This window comes from Papio anubis, chromosome 2 (assembly GCF_008728515.1).
Source record: "Papio anubis isolate 15944 chromosome 2, Panubis1.0, whole genome shotgun sequence".
NCBI lineage: Eukaryota > Metazoa > Chordata > Mammalia > Primates > Cercopithecidae > Papio > Papio anubis.
In genome coordinates, this window is record NC_044977.1 from 40,748,310 (window position 1) to 40,761,066 (window position 12,757).

The following is a 12,757-nucleotide window of genomic DNA, read 5'->3' on the forward strand; positions in this document are numbered from 1 at the left end:
ATTGTGAACACTCACTCATATGTATATTCTTACCACTAATATTTTACAGTTATTTTGCTATATTCACTTATCATGTATCTATCCATCCATCTGTCCACCCTTTTATCTATATTATTTTGTGGATGCATTTTCAAGTTGCAGATGTCAGTATACTTTACCCTTTAACACCTCAGTATACATAGCATTAAATAGATTTTAATATTTGTTTCTAATAATTCCTTAACATTTTTGAGGTATAATTTACATGCAGAGAAATCACAAATTTTATTGTACCATTTTATGAGTTTTAACTAATGTATACGTTTGTGTAATCCAAACTGCTATGAAAATACAGAATATTACATCTTTACTCAAAAAAATTTCTTCATATTCTTTCCAATCAATAACTCTTCAAGACAACTACTGTTCTGATTTTATAAACTTTTTGTGTGTGGCTTCTTAGCATTGTGTTTTTGAGAATCATTTGTGTTGTTGCATCTATCAGTAGTTTGTATCTTTTAATTGTTGAGTAGTATTCCATTGTATGATTATATCATATCACAGTTTGTTTTTTGATTCTCTTGTTGGACACCTGGGCTGTTTCCAGATTTTTACTGTTTTGAATACAGCTGGTAGTGTCTTACTTATACAAATCATTTTATGAACATATACTATTAATTTTCCTGAGTATACACATAGGAGTGGAATTGCTAGATTGTAAGACAGATGTATGTTTAGTTTTATAAGAAACTGCAAGACATTTTTAAAAAGTGTTTGTATCATTTTACACTCCCATCAACAATGTATGAGTTTAGGTTACTCCATATCTGTGTTAATGTTTGGTGGTAGCTTTCTTTTCCTTTTAACTAATTTTAGACATTCTGGTGGCTGTATAACGGTATCTTGTGATTGCAATTTTTATTTCCCTGGAGACTTATTTGTATTATTTACTCTCTTTCAGACAGTTCGGCATGGTTTTCCTCATCAGCCCACAGCATTAGCCTTTGATCCAGTTCAGAAAATCTTGGCTATTGGGACGAGAACAGGTGCTATACGAATGTATCCTTAATTTTTGGTTCATTATTTGCCACATTAATGCCAATTACATTTCTTGAAATATTCAGGTAAGAGAAATATTTAAGACCAAATGAACTTTATTATTTTCTAAGAAATGAGTAACTATTGTGAAAAATCTGTATTTTCAAATTTATTGGCGTATTATTAATGTCTTTGAAATCAGTATTGATGTCTCTTCTTTAACTCCTGTTCTTTGTGATTTGTATCTTCTCTTTTTTCCTTATCCATCTGCCTAGAAGTTTATCAATTTTATTGATTCTCATGATTCTCACAAAGAATCAACTTTTGGTTGCGTTGCTCTTCTTTATTGTGTTTCTATATTCAATTTCATTGAATTCTGCTTTGATCATTTAAATTTCTTTGCTTTTGGTTACCTTGGGTTTAATTTGATCTTCTTTCTCTAGTTTTTAAAGTGGAAACAGGTAATTAATTTGAGAACTTTCTTCTCTTCTAATACGTGCCTATAGTACTATAAATCTCCTCCCAAATTCTACTTTAGTATCATCCTGTTTTTTAAAATTAAACTTTTTATTTTGGGATAATTGTAGATGCACATGTAGTTATAAGAAATAATACAGAGATATTCATATCTTTCACCTACTTTGCTCCAATTGTAATATCTTAGAAACCTATAGTGTAATATCACAATCAGGATATTGACATTATACAATCAAGATACGAAACATTTCTGTCACCACAAGGATTCTTCACATTGCTCTTTTATAGTCACACCTTGTCCCTCCAACCCCATCCTTGACCCCTAACAACCACTACTTTGTTTTTCATTTCAATAATTTTGCACTTCAAAAATGTTATATAAATAGAATCATACAGTTAATAATTTTTGGTGATTGGCCATTTTCACTCAGTATAACTCTCTGAACATTCATTCATATTGTTGCATATATCAATAGTTTATTCCTTTATACTGAATTGGATAGTATTCCGTGGTTTAGATGTATCACAGTGTAGCCATTCACCTGTTCCAGGAAATTTGACTTGTTTCCAGTTTTTGGCTATTCTTACTAAACAGCTATGATCATTCGTGTACATATTTTTGTGTGACCCTAAGTTTTTATTTCTCTGGTGGAAATGCACAGGAGTACAACTGAAGGGTCATGTGATAATTGGATATTTTAGTTTTAATTTTTTTAGTGTACCATTCAGTGTTATTAAATAAATTTATAATATTATACAACCATCATCACTGTCCTTTTCTGTAACTCTTTCACTTTGTAAAACTGAAATTCTATACCCATTAAATTATAACTCTCCATATTCCTCTTCCTCTAGCCCCTGGAAACCACCATTCTGCTTTCTGTTTCTATAATTTTTACTACTCTAGGTAACTTATATAAGTGAAAGCATACAGTATTATTCTTTTTTGGGACTGACTTATTTCATTCAGCATAATGTCCTCAACATTTATCCATGTTGTAGCCTATGTGAGAATTTCCTTTTTAAGACTGAATAATATTTCATTATATGTATATTTCATATTTTGATATCTGTTCATTAATTTATGGACATTTGGTTTTTTTCCATGTTGTAGCTATTATGAATAATATTGCTATGAACATAGGTATACAAATATCTCTTTGAGACCTTGCTTTTAGTTCTTTTGGGTATATATCCAGAAGGAGAATTGCTGGATCATATGATAATTGTATTTTTAAATTTTTGAGGAACTGCCATTCTGTTTCCCATAGGAGCTATACTAGTTTACATTTTCACCAATAGTAATTGCCCTTTGATCCAAATATTTTAAATTTTAATGAAGTTCAAGTTGGCTATTTTTTTCTTTTGTTGCCTGTGCTTTGGGGTCATATGTAAGAAATCTTTACCAAATCCAATGGAATGAGGTTTTTACCCTGTTTTCTTCTAAGAGTTTTATAGTTTTAGGTTCTACATTTAAGCCTTTTATCAATTTTTGAGTGAATTTTTGTGTATAGTAAAAGAGTCTAATCTCACTATTTGGCATTTGGATATCCCATTTTCCCAGCACCATTTGTTGACAAGGCTGTCTTCTCCATTGAATGGTCCTGGAACTCTTGTCAAAAATTATTTGATCATACATGTTAGGGTTTGTTTGTGGGCTCTGTATTCTATTCCACTGATCTATAGGTATGTTTCTATGTTACTACTACACTGTTTTTACTTACTGTAGCTTTGTAGATTGGAAACCAGATAGTGTGAAACTTGAAATTAGATGATTTTTCAGCACTTATTGAAATGATCAGATAGTTTTTGTTCTTGATTATGTTACTGTGATATATCATGTTTATTGATTTGCATATGTTGAACCATTCATGAATTTCTGAGATGATTCCCACTTGATAATGATAAATGATTTTTAAAAAATATGTTGTCTTGTTGAAATTGATTTGTGAGTATTTTGTTGAGGATTTTTGCATGTAGGTTTATCAGGGATATTGGCTTGTAGTGTTCTTTTTTGTTCGGTATTAGGATAATGCTGGCCTCATAGAATGAGTTGAAAAGTATTCCCCACTTTTCAATTTTTTAATTAGGAGTTTGAGTAGAAGAGGTATTAGTTCTTTAAATGTTTGGTATAATTCAGCCATGATACTATCAGGTCTTGGGTTTTTCTTTTTTGAAAGATTTTTTTTTTTTTAATTACTGCTTAAATCATGTTACTCATTATTGGTCTGTTCAGGGTTTCTAATTCTTCATATTTCAATGTTGGTAGGTTGTATATGTCTAGAAATTTATCAATTTCTTTGAAGATTTAAAATTTGTTGGTGTATAGTTGTTCATAATAGTTTCTAATGAGCCTTTGTATTTCTGTGGTATGAGATATAATATCTCCTTTTTAGTTTTTCATTTTATGAAATTTTGTTGTTGTTGTTGTTGCCATGATAAATCTCTTTGTTCACCGAGGTCAATTGGAGGCTCTGCCTTAGTCTTCCTTTTTTTTCTTTTTTTTTTTTAAATTATACTTTAAGTTCTAGGGTACATGCACACAATGTGCAGGTTTGATACATAGGTATACATGTGCCATGTTGGTAGCTGCACCCACCAACTCATCATTTACATTAGGTATTTCTCCTAATGCTATCCCTCCCCTAGTCCCCCACCCCCCGACAGGCCATGGTGTGCCCCACCCTGTGTCCTAGTGATCTCATTGTGCAATTCCCACATATGAGTGAGAACGTGCAGTGTTTGGTTTTCTGTCCTTGTGATAGTTTGCTGAGAATGATGGTTTCCAGCTTCATCCATGTCCCTGCAAAGACATGAACCCATCCTTTTTTATGGCTGCATAGTATTCCATGGTGTATATGTGCCACATTTTCTTAATCCAGTCTATCATTGATAGACATTTGGGTTGGTTCCAAGTCTTTGCTATTGTGAATAGTGCCACAATAAACATATGTGGGCATGTGTCTTTATAGTAGCATGATTTATAATCCCTTGGGTCTATACCCAGTAATGAGATTGCTGGGTCAAATGGTAATTCTAGTTCTAGATCCTTGAGGAATCGCCACACTGTCTTCCACAATGGTTGAACTAGTTTACACTCCCACCAGCAGTGTAAAAGTGTTCCTATTTCTCCACATCCTCTCCAGCATCTGTTGTTTACCGACTTTTTAATGATTGCCATTCTAACTGGTATGAGATGGTATCTCATTGTGGTTTTGATTTGCATTTCTCTGATGACCAGTGATGATGAACATTTTTTCATGTGTCTGTTGGCTATGTAGATGTCTTCTTTTGAGAAGTGTCTGTTCATATCCTTTGCCCACTTTTTGATGAGGTTGTTTTTTTCTTGTAAATTTGTTTGAGTTCTTTGTAGATTCTGGATATTAGCCCTTTGTGAGATAGGTAGATTGCAAAAATTTTCTCCCATTCTGTAGGTTGTCTGTTCACTCTGATAGTAGTTTCTTTTGCTGTGCAGAAGCTCTTTAGTTTAATTAGATCCCATTTGTCTATTTTGGCTTTTGTTGCCATTGCTTTTGGTGTTTCAGTCATGAAGTCCTTGCCTACGCCTATGTCCTGAATGGTATTGCCTAGGTTTTCTTCTGGAGTTTTTATGGTTTCATGTTTAACATTTTAAATCTTTAATCCATCTTGAATTAATTTTTGTGTAAGGTGTAAGGAAGGGATCCAGTTTCAGCTTTCTACATATGGCTAGCCAGTCTTCCCAGCACCATTTGTTACACAGGGAATCCTTTCCCCATTTCTTGTTTTTGTTAGGTTTGTCAAAAATCAGATGATTGTAGATGTGTGGTGTTATTTCTGAGGCCTCTGTGCTGTTCCACTGATCTATATATCAGTTTTGGTATCAGTACTATGCTGTTTCGGTTACTGTAGCCTTGTAGTATAGTTTGAAGTCAGGTAGCGTGATGCCTTCAGCTTTGTTCTTTTTGCTTAGGATTTTCTTGGCAATGTGAGCTCTTTTTTGATTCTATATGAACTTTAAAGTAGTGTTTTCCAATTCTGTCAGGAAAGTCATTGGTAGCTTGATAGGGATGGCATTGAATCTATAAATTACTTTGGGCAGTATGGCCATTTTCACGTTATTGATTCTTCCTATCCATGAGCATGGAATATTCTTCCATTTGTTTGTGTCGTCTTTTATTTTGTTGAGCAGTGGCTTGTAGTTTTCCTTGAAGAGGTCCTTCACGTCCCTTATTAGTTGCATTCCTAGGTATTTTATCCTCTTTGTAGCAATTGTGAAAGGGAGTTCACTCATGATTTGGTGCTCTGTTTGTCTGTTAATGGTGTATAGGAATGCTTGTGATTTTTGCAGATTTATTTTGTATCCTGAGATTTTGCTGAAGTTGCTTATGAGCTTAAGGAGATTTTGGGCTGAGGCGATGGGGTTTTCTAAATATACAATTATGTCATCTGCAAACAGGGACAATTCGATTTCCTCATTTCCTAATTGAATACCCTTTATTTCTTTCTCTTATCTGATTGCCCTAGCCAGAACTTCCAACACTATGTTGAATAGGAGTGATGAGAGCGGGCATCTCTGTCTTGTACTGGTTTTCAAAGGAAATGCTTCCAGTTTTTGCCCATTCAGTATGATATTGGCTATGGGTTTGTCATAAATAGCTCTTACTATTTTGAGATATGATCCATCAATATCTAGTTTATTGAGAGTTTTTAGCATGAAAGGGTGTTGAATTGTGTCAAAGGCCTTTTCTGCATTATTGAGATAATCATGTGATTTTTGTCATTGGTTCTGTTTGTGTGATGGATTATGTTTACTGATTTGTGTATGTTGAACCAGCCTTGCATCCCAGGGATGAAGCCAACTTGATTGTTGGGGAATAGGCTTTTTGATGTGCTACTGGATTAGGTTTGCCAGTATTTTACTGAGGATTTTTGCATCAATATTCATCAGGAATATTGGTCTAAAATTCTCTTTTTTTGTTGTGTCTCTACCAGGCTTTGATAGCAGTATGATGCTAGCCTCATAAAATGAGTTAGGGAGGAGTCCCTCTTTTTCTATTGATTGGAATAGTTTCAGAAGGAATGGTACCAGCTCCTCTGTGTACCTCTGGTAGAATTTGGCTGTGAATTCATCTGGTCCTGGACTTTTTTTTGGTTGGTAGGCTATAAATTATTGCCTCAATTTCAGAGCCTGTTATTGGTCTATTCAGAGATTCAACTTCTTCCTGGTTTAGTCTTGGGAGGGTGTATGTGTCCAGGAATTTATCCATTTCTTCTAGATTTTCTAGTTTGCGTAGAAGTGTTTATTCTCTGATGGTAGTTTGTATTTCTGTGGGATCGGGGGTGATATCCCCTTTATCATTTTTTATTGTGTCTATTTGATTCTTCTCTCTTTTCTTCTTTATTAGTCTTGCTAGTGGTCTATCAATTTTGTTGATCTTTTCAAAAAACCAGCTCCTGGATTCATTGATTTTTTGGAGGGTTTTTTGTGTCTCTATCTCTTTCAGTTCTGCTCTGATCTTAGTTATTTCTTGCCTTCTGCTAGCTTTTGAATTTCTTTGCTCTTGCTTCTCTAGTTATTTTAAGTGTGATTTTAGGGTGTCGATTTTAGATCTTTGCTGCTTTCTTTTGTGGGCATTTAGTGCTATAAATTTCCCTCTACACATTGCTTTAAATGTGTTCCAGAGATTCTGGTATGTCGTGTCTTTGTTCTCATTGGTTTCAAAGAACACCTTCATTTCTGCCTTCATTTCGTTATTTACCCAGTAGTCATTCAGGAGCAAGTTGTTCACTTCCATGTAATTGTATGGATTTCAGTGAGTTTCTTAATCCTGAGTTCTAATTTGATTGCACTGTGGTCTGAGAGACAGTTTGTTGTGATTTCTGTTCTTTTACGTTTGCTGAGGGGTTCTTTAGGTCCAATTATGTGGTAAATTTTGGAATAAGTTTGATGTGGTGCTGAGAAGAATGTATATTCTGTTAATTTTGGGTGGAGAGTTCTGTAGATGTTCATTTGGTCTGCTTGTTGCAGAGCTGAGTTCAGGTCCTGGGGATCCTTGTTAACCTTCTGTCTCATTGATCTGTCTAATATTGACAGTGGGGTGTTAAAGTCTCCCATTATTGTTGTGTGGCAGTATAAGTCTCCTTGTAGGTCTCTAAGGACTTGCTTTATGAATCTGGGTGCTCCTATATTGGGTGCGTATAGTTAGGATATTAGGATATTAGGATAGTTAGGCCTTCTTGTTGAATTGATCCCTTTACCTTTATATAATGGCCTTCTTTGTTTCTTTGGATCTTTGTTAGTTTAAAGTCTGTTTTATCAGAGACTAGGATTGCAACCCCTGCTTTTTTTTGTTTTCCATTTGCTTGGTAGATCTTCTTCCATCTCTTTATTTTGAGCCTGTGTGTGTCTCTGCACTTGAGATGGGTCTCCTGAATACTGATGGGTCTTGATTCTTTATCCAATTTGTCAGTCTGTGTCTTTTAATTGGGCATTTAGCCCATTTACATTTAAGGTTAATATTGTTATGTGTGAATTTGATCCTATCATTATGATGTTCACTGGTTATTTTGCCCATTAATTGATGCAGTTTCTTCATAGCTTCGATGGTCTTTACAATTTGGCATGTTTTTGCAGTGGCTGGTACTGGTTGTTTCTTTCCATGTTTAGTGCTTCCTTCAGGAGCTCTTGCAAGGCAGGCCTGGTGGTGACAAAATATCTGAGCATTTGCTTTTCTGTAAAGGATTTTAATTCTCCATCATTTATGAAGCTGAGTTTGGCTGGATATGAAATTCTGCATTGAAAATTCTTTTCTCTAAGACTGTTGAATATTGGCCCCCACTCTCTTCTGGCTTGTAGGGTTTCTGCCAAGAGATCCACTGTTAGTCTGATGGGCTTCCCTTTGTGGGTAGCTCGACTTTTCTCTCTGGCTGCCCTTAACATTTTTTCCTTCATTTCATCTTGTTGAATCTTACAATTATGTATCTTGGGATTGCTGTCTTCTCAATGACTTTCTTTGTGGTGTTCTCTTTATTTCCTGAAGTTGAATGTTGGCCTGTCTTGCTCGGTTGGGGAAATTCTCCTGGGTAATATCCTAAAGAGTGTTTTCCAACTTGGTTCCATTCTCCCCATCACTTTCAGGTACACCAATCAAACGTAGGTTTGGTCTCTTCACATAGTCCCATATTTTTTGGTGGCTTTGTTCATTTCTTTTTACTCTTTTTTTCTCTAAACTTCTTCTGTCACTTTATTTCATTACTTTGATCTTCAATCACTGATACCCTTTCTTCCATTTGATCGAATCGGCTTTTGAAGCTTGTGCATGTGTTATGAAGTTCTCATGCCATGGTTTTCAGCTCCATCAGGTCATTTAAGGTCTTCTATACACTGTTTATTCTAGTTAGCCATTCATCTAATCTTTTGTCAAGGTTTTTAGCTTCCTTGCAATGGGTTTGAACATTCTTTAGCTTGGAGAAGTTTGTTATTACTGACCTTCTGAAGCCTACTTCTGTCAACTTATCAAAGTCATTGTCCGTCCAGCTTTGTTCCATTGCTGGCGAGGAGCTGCGATCCTTTGGAGGAGAAGTGGCACTCTGATTTTTAGAATTTTCAGTTTTTCTGCTCTGGTTTCTCCCCATCTTTGTGATTTTATCTACCTTTGGTATTTGATGTTGGTGACCTACAGATAGGGTTTTGGTGTAGATAACCTTTTTATTAATGTTGATGCTATTCCTTTCTGTTTGTTAGTTTTCCTTTCAACAGTCAGGTCCCTCAGCTGCAGGTCTGTTGGAGTTTGCTGGATTTCCACTCCAGACCCTGTTAGACTGGGTGTCACCAGTGGATGCTGCAGAACAGCAAATGTTGCAGAACAGCAAATATTGCTGCCTGATCCTTCCTCTGGAAGCTTCGTCCCAGAGGGGCAGCCGCCTATATGAGGTGTCTGTCGGTCCCTACTGGGAGGTGTCTCCCAGTTAGGCTACAACAGGGGTCAGGAACCCACTTGAGGAGGCAGTGTGTCCGTTCTCAGAGCTCAAACACCATGCTGGGAGAAAGAATCCTCTCTTCAGAGCTATCAGACAGGGACGTTTAAGTCTGCAGAAGTTATCTGCTGCCTTTTGTTCAGCTATGCCCTGCCCACAGAGTTGGATTCTTGAAGCAGTAGGCTTTGTTGAGCTGTGGTGGGCTCCACCCAGTTGTAGCTTCCTGGTCACTTTGTTTACCTACTCAAGCTTCAGCAACGGTGGATGCCCCTCCCCCAGTCAGGCTGCAGCCTCGCAGATCAACCTCAGACTGCTGTGCTAGCAGTGAGCAAGGCTCAGTGGGCGTGAGACCCACCGAGCCAGGCACGGGAGAGAATCACCTTGTCTGCCGGTTGGTAAGACCTTGGGAAAAGTGCAGTATTTGGGCGGGGAGTGTCTTGTTTTTCCAGGTAGTCTGTCACATCTGTCACAGCTTCCCTTGGCTAGGAAAGGGAAATCCCCGGACACCTTGTGCTTCCTGGGTGAGGCGACGCCCCACCCTGCTTCATCTTGCCCTCCGTGGGCTGCACCACTGTCCAACCAGTCCCAATGAGATGAACCAGGTACCTCAGTTGGAAATTAAAAATCACCCATCTTCTGTGTCGATCATGCTGGGAGCTGCAGACTGGAGGTATTCCTATTCAGCCATCTTCAGTTGTGCGATTTTCTAGAGTAGTGCTAAGCTGCTTGGACTAGCAAGCCTGGGCTGGGTTTTTTAGGTCTTCTTTCCTTTGTTCTTACTCTAGCTAAAGGTTTTCAATTTCATTTATTTAAAAAAAAAATTGATTTTCATTTTGTTGATATTTGTTTTTTTGGTCTCAATTTTATATCTTTAAACTCTAATGTTTATTATTTCTTTACTTCTACTAATGTTGGTTTTGAATTGTTTTTGCTTTCTGTTTCTTGAGGTGCAGTGTTATGATGTAATTTTCTAATTTTTATGATGTAGGCTTTTTATTGCTATAAACAACTTTCCTCTTAGAACTGCTTTTGCTATATTTCATAGGTTTTAGTATGTTGTGTTTCCATTTTAATTTGTCTCAAGAAAATTTTCAATTTTCTTTTAAATTTCTTCATTAAACCTTTCATTGTTTAGGAATATGTTGCTTAATAATTATGATTTTATACAGTTTCTGATGTTCCTTCTGTGGTTTATTTCTAATTTTATCCCATTGTGGTCAAAAAAGTTTTTTAATGATTTTGACTTCTAAAAATTTATTAAGATTTGTTTCGTGACCTTATATATGGTCTGTCCCAGAGAATGTTGCATGTGCTGTTGAGAAAAATGTGTATTCTGCAGCTGTTGGATGGAATGTTCTATAAATGTCTGTTTGGTCCATTTGGTCAAGAGTGCAGTTTAACTCTGATGTTTCTTATTTGATTTTCTGTTCAGATGATTTGTCTAATGCTGAAAGTGGAGTGCTGAGGTTTTCTACTGTTATTGTGTCACAGTCAATCTCTCTCTTTAGGTCGGTTAATATTTGTCTTATATATTTGGGTGCTCTAGTGTTGAGTGCATATATATTTATAATTGTAATATCCTGTTGTTGTATTAACCCCTTCATCATCATATAATGGCCTTCTGTATCTTTTTTTTTTATCATTATTGACTAAAGTTTATTTTATCTGATATAAGTATAGCCACTCTTGCTCTATGTTGGCTTCCATTTGCATGTAATATCTTATTCACCCCTTCACTTTCAGTTTGTGCGTGTCTGTAGGGGTAAATTGAGTTTCTTGTAGACAGTATATAGTTGGGTCTTTTAAAAATCCATTCAGCCACTCTGCACTTTAATTTTTAAAATAAATTTTAATAGCTTTGGGGGTACAGATTGTTTCTGGTTACACAGATAAGTTCTTTAGTGGTGATTTCTGATGTTTTAGTGAACCTGTTACCTGAGCATTATATACTATACCCAATATATAGTCTTTTATCCCTCCCCCATTCTGAGTCTCCAAAGTCCATTATATAACTCTTACGCCTTTGCATCCTCATAGCTTAGCTCTCACTTAAAACATATGATATTTGATTTTTCATTCCTGAGTTACTTCACTTAGAATAATAGCCTCCAGCTCCATTTAAGTTCCTGGAGAAGACATTATGTCATTCCTTTTTATGGCTGAGTAGCATTCCATGGTGTATGTATACTATTTTTTCTTTATCCACTTGTCGGTTGATGGACACTTAGATTGGTTCCATATCTTTGCAATTGTGAATTGTGCCACCATAAACATGTGTGTGCCTGCGTCTTTTTCATATAATGACTTATTTTCCTTTGGGTAGATACTCAGTAGTGGGATTGCTAGATTAAATGGTAGTTTTACTTGTAGTTCTTTAAAGAACATCTATACTGTTTTCCATAGTGTTTGTACTAATTTACATTCCTATCAGCAGTGTAAAAGTGTTCCCTTTTTACCACATCCATGCCAACATCTATTTTTTTTTTTTGACTTTTAAATTATAGCCATGCTTGCAGGAGTAAGGTGTAATCTCATCATGGTTTTAATTTGCTTTTCCCTGATAATTAGTGATGTTGAGTGTTTTTTCACATGTTTGTTGGTTGTTTGTATATCTTTTCTGGGAATTATTTATTCATGTCCTTTGCTCATTTTTTGATGGGATTATTTGTTTTTTTCTTGTTAATTTGAGTTCCTTGTAGATTCTGGATACTAGTCCTTTGTTGGATGGATAGTTTGTGAAGATTTTCTTTCACTAGGTGGGTTGTCTGTTTGCTGATTATTTCTTTTGCTGTACAGAAACTTTTTAGTTTAATTAGGTCCCATTTATTTATTTTTGGTTTTGTTGCATTTGCTTTTGGGGTCTTAGGCATGAATTCTTGCCTAAGTCAATGTCCTGAAGAGTTTTTCCAATGTTATCTTCTAGGATTTTTATGGTTCGAGGTCTTGTATTTAAGTCTTTTATCTACATTGAGTTGATTTTTGTGTAAAGTGAGAGATGGAGATCCAGTTTTATTTTTCTACATGTGGCTTGCACTCTTTTAATTGAAGACTTTTGTCCATTTACCTTCAGGATTATTTTCTGTTGACATTTTATTACTTGTTTTCTGATTGTTTTGTAGATACTTTCTGTTTTCCTCTGTTACTGTTTTCCTTTGTGGTTAAGAGAATTTCTCTGGTAGTATGTTTTGATTTTGTGCTGCTTATTTTTAGTCTATTATTCATAGGTTTTTGCATTGTGGTTACCATGAGGCTTACAAAAATTCAGGTCATTTAAAACTCATTGTGACTTAACTTTTACTGCATA

General features: G+C 35.6%; 1 protein-coding gene across 1 annotated transcript in view; it reads left to right on the plus strand.

Annotated features, from left to right (window-relative positions):
• STXBP5L (syntaxin binding protein 5 like) overlaps positions 1–12,757 on the plus strand; it is a 488,571-nt gene that overhangs the window by 43,779 nt on the left and 432,035 nt on the right. Inside the window, exon 3 of the mRNA XM_017955191.3 lies at positions 941–1,038. Within this exon, the coding sequence (XP_017810680.1) occupies positions 941–1,038 (98 nt within the window). The remainder of the gene's footprint in view (positions 1–940; positions 1,039–12,757) is intronic.